Genomic DNA, 7,074 nt, shown 5'->3' on the forward strand with positions numbered 1-7,074 from the left:
TCACCAATGCAATATCTTCATATCAGGGTCTGCTCATGTCTAGCCTCTTCCATATAGAACACATGTTTAACATAACTTAGGTCAGATTTCCAAACATAGAAATATGTTAAAAAAGAAAGGAGCCTGTATGAACAACCAAACTATTCAGTGGATGCAAAGTCGGTTCTGGTAAACAAAAATTACTCGAGAAAACAGTTTTCTTGTTGAGCCGCCAATGAAATTGTAACAGCATAACAAGTTTCGTGATTTATATGAAATTCCAAACTTTGCAACCCTTTTCGCAAATGTCACGGATACAAAGGTTTATTATGGGCTGGGTTACAAAGGCTTCTGTCAACATGTCAAATAGTTTGTCTGCAAAACTGCACTGTATTTACATTTAAAGTACTTCAAATTTTATTTTTCAGAATGCAATTGAAAGCTGCTTTGTAACACATTGAAAAATTATTATTTATATTATTTATGTTATTTATTTAAATCGTGGATTATGCAGTGCAAGAAAAAATTTTCCCTTTTGGCAATCATTGTCATCATATTCAGTGAGTATCTTCTACTTGTGCACAAAGTCTGAAGCTAACTTTTTTAACTAGTTTGTGTTTAAAGATACTGTACTTGCTGTACTGAACGTAAAAAGCATGCGTGTTAATTGGCTTGATTAGGGTAAATTTGCAGAGCGCACGTGCCGACTACTTCCCTTTTAGATTCAATTGGTTTGGTAGAGGCACCTTGACGTCTGCAGAGCTGAAAAACAAAACAATAATTCATGCGCTTAACATCATAATTCCATTATTTGGAGTGGATTATGCGACAATTGGTGGCAATAATATTGAAGAGCAGGTGGCGTTTTTCTCTGTATGAAATGCTAAGTTTGTTACTTTAGCAAGCTTAAAGTATCAATTCTTTTCAGTGTTTGCAACGCTAGTATCTTCCACAAGAGCAAGACAAAGAAACAAAAGTTTTTGCAGTAAGAAACGAATTTGTAAATATGGTGGACGATGCGATTCAAGTGGAACTTGTCGTTGCAGTTTCGATTGCAATCCAGTTGCTTGGCAACAAACAATTTATTGCGGTCCAAAGCCAAAGGTATGTGGATATTCTTTTTTTCTCCACAGTTATGACGGTACAGTAACTTTATTGTATTTTTATACGTTAGCATGACTGGAATGTGCTGGTTTGGTATTCAATAAACCTTTGTAAAACCAAATTCCTGCAGTGGTTTCTTTGCCAAAACTGTTCACTAAGCTGTGGTAATATGCTTCACTAAAAGGTAGGCTTCAAGTCAAAAATGCTGCACTTTGAAACGCGCCAAGTTGTTGTTTCTATGATATTCTAATAGAGTTGCTCACTTCATTTAAAAAAGTATCAAAATTTGTTTTGTATTTGAATTGAACACTTGTTGAAACCCTGTATTGAACAATATTTGTTAACTTGTGTAAGGAAAAAACGTAAACTAAGTGAAACCAACCAACTACAATTCTACAAAGCCAACTTTCAGTGGCGGCTGGTGAGTTCTAGAAATGGGGGTGCTGCGTGTTCGCCAAAGCGCGATTCAACAGCGGGGGGTCTGGGGGGCCTCCCCCAGAATTTTTTGAAAAATCTCATTTGATTAGGTGCATTCTGAGCGTATTTTCAGCTCTAAATTGTGATGAAAGTCTAAGATAAAACTGGCTTATTTATGAGTTTTGCAAATGTGTAATATTTTGGAAGGGACGATCAGCAAACAAATGTGAATAACACGTTCTAGCTATTGTGTTGTCACAGCATCTGAGCACGACAGGGTTAATATAACTCACATTATAAAACAATGTTAGTACGGTATTAGTAAAATATTAATATTCATTACAGTAACAGGCGGCTGTCCTAACACTGGTCAGTCATAAACAGCAGCTACAAAGCTTAAAACCAAACAAGTGGTTAGTCATGTAAACAACGTTTAAAAAGCCAAATTCAAAAATGCCAAACAAAATTTTTTCGGGCAAAAGAACAACAAAAAAAGCCAAAAAGCTGCCAAATTTTGAAAAAATGCAAAACAGGATTTTTTTCATGCCAAACAATATAAAAAATGCCAACCTGGCAACTCTGAAGTGTGCTGTTTGATACACAGCACAAGCGTTTGCTATTCGTTTGCATAGGCAACTCAAGAATACACGCGGCTCGTTGACGTCACCATCGAGTGTTTCTTTTATTGTAACCTTGCGCAAAATATTTCACAGCACGCAGAGTTGCCAAATATAATTTACACAGTCAGCAATTCTGTGAACATAAAACATAAACTACATTTTGGGCAAAAGAAACGCTAAGATATTTGAGAAACGTTTTGTGAAAACTTTTTTGGGAGTGCTGCAGCACCGCAGCACATACTAGCGAGCCGCCCCTGCCAACTTTCATTGTTCAACATAGAACGACCTTTCAAAATTTTGTGAATTTGCTTTCAAAGAATTTTATTGCTTTCTTTTTATTTCCAGCAATGACTTTGATAAGCTAGTTTGTATTTAACACGATATCAATTCGTATATTCTCACCCGAGCACTGCGAGTCAGGACGAACTTCTTCTGTTTTGTTTATCTTCTACAGTTAATTAATTGTGCTAGTTTTACTGCCATTGATTTATGACCAATGACGGTTGATGTTGTTTACGTTCTAAAACCTAGAATTGAATCAATAATTTCACTGATATTTTGCCTTCACATACAGGACGGACAGTCAAGACAATATTTCATGAATCTGTGTCAACTTCTCGCTCAGGCTTGCGAACAGCAGAAAGACATTCCAATCATCAAATTTAATTACGAAACTATGCGTTGTGAAGGTACGCGCAAGGACTTGTAAATCTTTCTCAAAATATCAACATAATAATTTCAAACCAATTGTGCTATAACTTTTTATGTATAACTACAATGTAGCGCATTATCCTTAGCGCATTATCGATCTGTATAAAATATATATGCACAGGCTGCAGCACACTTGAATAGCATTTATATTGCAAATATTGCTTAGTATAAAATCACTTATGTCCATTTTCGATTGTTCCATAGATGAAGTTGCTCCTTCTGTAAAGCTCTGTAAAAATCCTTTGGACTACATGGGACCATGCGGAGGCACCGCTGCCTTGGATGGCAATGTTGGTTCCGGGATATGTTTGAGAGATACTTCCACTGGGGCACGTCGATGCGAGTAAGTAGATATTCCAATTTAAAAAGATTGCCTAATGTTCTTCAAGGTGTTGCGACCGTGCCAAAATCCTTGCATTTAGTAACTCGTTTCTCTTTCCCGAGGACGCTTTAACTTTCGGGATTTGTCGATTCTACCTTTTTTCCTGACCCCTGTTATGTTATGGCAATTGATATTGTTTTTTCGTTTGCTTTCATGGTAGGAAATAAAAAAACGTGAATGAATGAATCAATCCAACGACGTCTGTACCAAGATTCAAGTTAAAAATGTAGTCCTACATGTTTGACTCAACCTGTAAGGCAAAATGAATGACTTTTTGAAAATCTAATTTCTGTATTTCATCATCGTGCTTTTGATTCCAAGAACTCACGAAGTGTGAAACTTAAAATTAGTTCAATGTTAGTTGATGATTTAACTAAAAATTCTATGACAAGACCTACCTAAACAAATCAGTCACACCCAATAACAGCAGAGTGTGTGGCACATATTTTGTTGTAGCTGAGTAAGAATGCGTTTCTCTTGAAACAAAAACGAAAAGTAGTTTAAAAATCTTTATGCCTGTTACCTTCTCCAAAACAGATTGAAACATCAACGTGTTTTATTTATACAGTATTTGTCTGAACATTGAACATCTGTAATCATTGCAAAAATTAACTTTTTTCTTGTCTTGAAGAATTCTCTTTTCATGTCGCGCATTTCACCTCTGCTGAAAGCTTTCTTAGCCTAAGTTGAACGTTAGTCCACAGCAATATCAATGTATCTCATTTGTTTATTTTCTTGTGGCCAGGTGTCCTATCACCAAGGAAGGTTATGATTGCCAAGTGAAAAAGGTAATGCCACGATCAGTCCATGACGTCGAATATGACGAAAACAACGAGGATGGTCAGCTGTCAGCCTTCCCAACGCATGTTGTCATTTACGGAGGCCTTTGCCTCTTGATCGTGATATCTCTGATTGCGGTCGTGTTTAAACGGTGAGTTTTTGTTATTTGCAATGAACCACTGTATTTTTAAGAATTTAATTTGTAATAAACTTGTAAAAATTGCAATGTTTACAGTATTTCAACTAGGCTAAGCTATTGAAACAATATAAACATTGCAATTTTGTGAGCTGGGTTAATTTTCAATAACTGTAGTAGTTTTGACTAAAAGTTACTGCAATATGCAGAAGCCTATTTCTATGTGTTCAAAAACATCGTATTTTGTGGATTCTAAAACCTTTGAAACACAGCAGCGTAGATATCTGGCAGACAAAATTGCTCATTTCACGATCTATGATCAAATGCCTCACTGCAGGTTTTGTTCAGCATCTAAAAAATCGAAAAGCATGAAATCCAAGCTGGCAATGACTCAGCAGACTGTGGATTTTACTCAGCAATAAACTAACTAAAATCAACTAAAATACGACTCATCCAGCGAGAGAAGCATGCGATATCTGCTGCGTGTTTCTTTTGCAATTTCTTTAGGCCGGCTTGCTCGGTTGGCATTGCTGAGTTGTTGTCTGTTCAGTGAAGAAATAAGTTACCAACGTTTTGTGATTCAATAGCAAACCTTGCGTAATGGAAATACGTCTTGCAGTTTAGTAATGCAAGTCAGCCAAGCGTGCAATTACCAAATACAGAATAAAACTGTTCACCAGGTACTTAGTTGTGAAATAATATCACTGACGTAACGTCGAAAACACAGTTAGATATCATTTTCAACACCTTATGGTAGTCTAGCCTGCAAAGCGAAAGAACGCAAGAAATTATTTTGTAACTTGCGATTGCCATAAATATTTTCTTGGCACATATTTTCTCTTGTCTCACCTGCATGCATCTAAACTAAACACTTTGTTATTTTCTACAGACATTCGTCTCACAGAGCGAGGAATAGAAACACCTCTGAATTCGTTGCCGTGATTCCATCAGCAACAAAAGATAGCATTGTTCAAGTGGATTTCAACAAATGCCCTGATCCTTGTACCCAATCTCTTCAAGGGATGAAACAATCCTTATCAAGTTCCGATAACACAGCTTGCAACAAACTAGATTCAATAATTTTGCTTCATTCCGAAACACTGTAAAAGCAAAAGTCATTAGGCTCTGTTCCGAAATAGATCATTGTCTGAAGTTAAAACGCAACATTTCACTGCCTTGGGCAGGAAGAAGTTGTTATATGCCGATAGCAATGACGCCGCTCAAATCGAATTGCGAGACAGTGAGATCAAGTGTAATTATAACTTGACTGCAAGCAGTCCTGATTACCGTGACGCGAGGCAGGTTTCTCGTGTTTGTATTTTTCGCTATATTTATTCAGTTTATTTTCAGATTACCTTACTGTGTTTTTCATTCTGTCTTGCGATTATTCAACGAATGTATTTATTCTTTTTGTTTATGTTGTACCTGGCGTACACGTTTTCACATATTTTATGTTCTGATTCTTCGAAAGCTGAAGATGTGTTGGAAACAAAACTCAGTCATCAACGACAGGTTTTGCTTCACTCAACTTCAGTGGATCGAAGCGCAGTCATTGACAATATAGCTGGACTATAAATTGATTTGTCTGTTGAATTTATCAGCGTTTAGTATTTACATTTTCTGCCAGAAAGGAGAAAACTTTAGATAAATTTGTTATATCTGGCAAGCAACACTTTAAGCTTCATTTCAAGAAACGTGAAACGCCAACAAATGATATTAAGTTTTTCGGCAGCCAGTTGCAGCAAGAATTGACAGCGATAGACACCGGTGTCTTTATGTCTATCGGATAATACCGAAAGAGTTAATGGCTAGCATGGAAGCCACACCTTGATGGTTAGCGAGTCGCAAATTGCTCTCCGTTCAAGCGAATGCAGCCTTGTACTAACTGCCAGGAAGAACACTCCTTTCTACAGATGATATTAAGATTGAGTAGTGGCCTGTAGCGAGAAAAATCACTATTGATTTGACTTTTTGATAAAGTTTTGGACAATAATATAGCTAATAGATGATATAGCTTGCACAACCATTGCAATTACGAAAAACTGCCTAAAGCTTGTTAGAGAAAAGACAAATGTTATTTGAAAACCACAATGTCGATAGAAAAAGATACATTCCTGTTTACCAAAGAGCACATGGCTCTTGGAAATTTTGAAGTGATAGAATAACTACAGAGCTGTCTAATTTTTGAACAGAACTATTATATTTTATCAAGTCATGGTGTGAAAAGTGTTTAAAACACTTAGTTGAATTTGCAAACCATATCAAAATTTATCAAAACTCGATTCCAAAACTGTATTTCTAAAATAGTTATCCTGTATAAAAATGGGCTTATGTTTTTTAACCAGCTTGCTTTCTCTTATCTGAACGAATTGCGTGTTGTATAACCGTCCTCTGGCATTGACAACACTACAGCAAATGTGATAAACTCCTTTCCTCTATTGGACAGCCGCTGAGCGACGTCCTCTCCGTCGGTTACTTTTGCTTCAGATAAGATGTCTCGATACCGTACCAACCGACGCATTTTCAAAGATATGGCAAATAGAGTTTCGGAAGATCAATCAATCAAGTACATTTTTTCTGACTGCCATGAGGCCCATGAGTGAGAAAGATAGACTAATAGCTAACCCCGATGCCCAACTTCAACTACTATTGCAAATATTTTTTCTTCTTCTTTGTCTTAAGTTCATTTGCTTTTCTCTGAAGACATCCAGCAAAGAAAAGTTGCCATTTTCAGCCATATAGACCAAGTTGACGTGCTTTGCCAGCTGGGCTAGAGTGTTTTATTTTGCTACTGTATCTCAAAGAAAGGCAGTTAACCAAAACAGCACAGAAAGTCGATTACGCTGCAGCTAATTAGTTTCGTCCATGGTTTCGTCCTACGCTTAACAAGCAGACAATTTGACTCAGTTGATTTGTAATACTTTCTGTTCTTGAATTCTATTCTT

At 36.7% G+C, this 7,074-nt stretch overlaps 1 protein-coding gene across 1 annotated transcript; it reads left to right on the forward strand.

Annotated features, from left to right (window-relative positions):
- Window positions 1-405: 405 nt before the first annotated feature.
- Window positions 406-5,706, forward strand: LOC145777516 (uncharacterized). Its single transcript, XM_082588910.1, has 6 exons — window positions 406-539; window positions 908-1,083; window positions 2,695-2,809; window positions 3,036-3,174; window positions 3,959-4,144; window positions 5,019-5,706. The coding sequence occupies exons 1-6, from the start codon at window positions 488-490 to the stop codon at window positions 5,233-5,235; spliced, it is 885 nt and encodes a 294-aa protein (XP_082445036.1). The 5' UTR covers window positions 406-487; the 3' UTR covers window positions 5,236-5,706.
- Window positions 5,707-7,074: the final 1,368 nt, after the last annotated feature.

Source organism: Aplidium turbinatum, chromosome 9 (genome assembly GCF_918807975.1).
Source record: "Aplidium turbinatum chromosome 9, kaAplTurb1.1, whole genome shotgun sequence".
Classification (NCBI taxonomy): domain Eukaryota; kingdom Metazoa; phylum Chordata; class Ascidiacea; order Aplousobranchia; family Polyclinidae; genus Aplidium; species Aplidium turbinatum.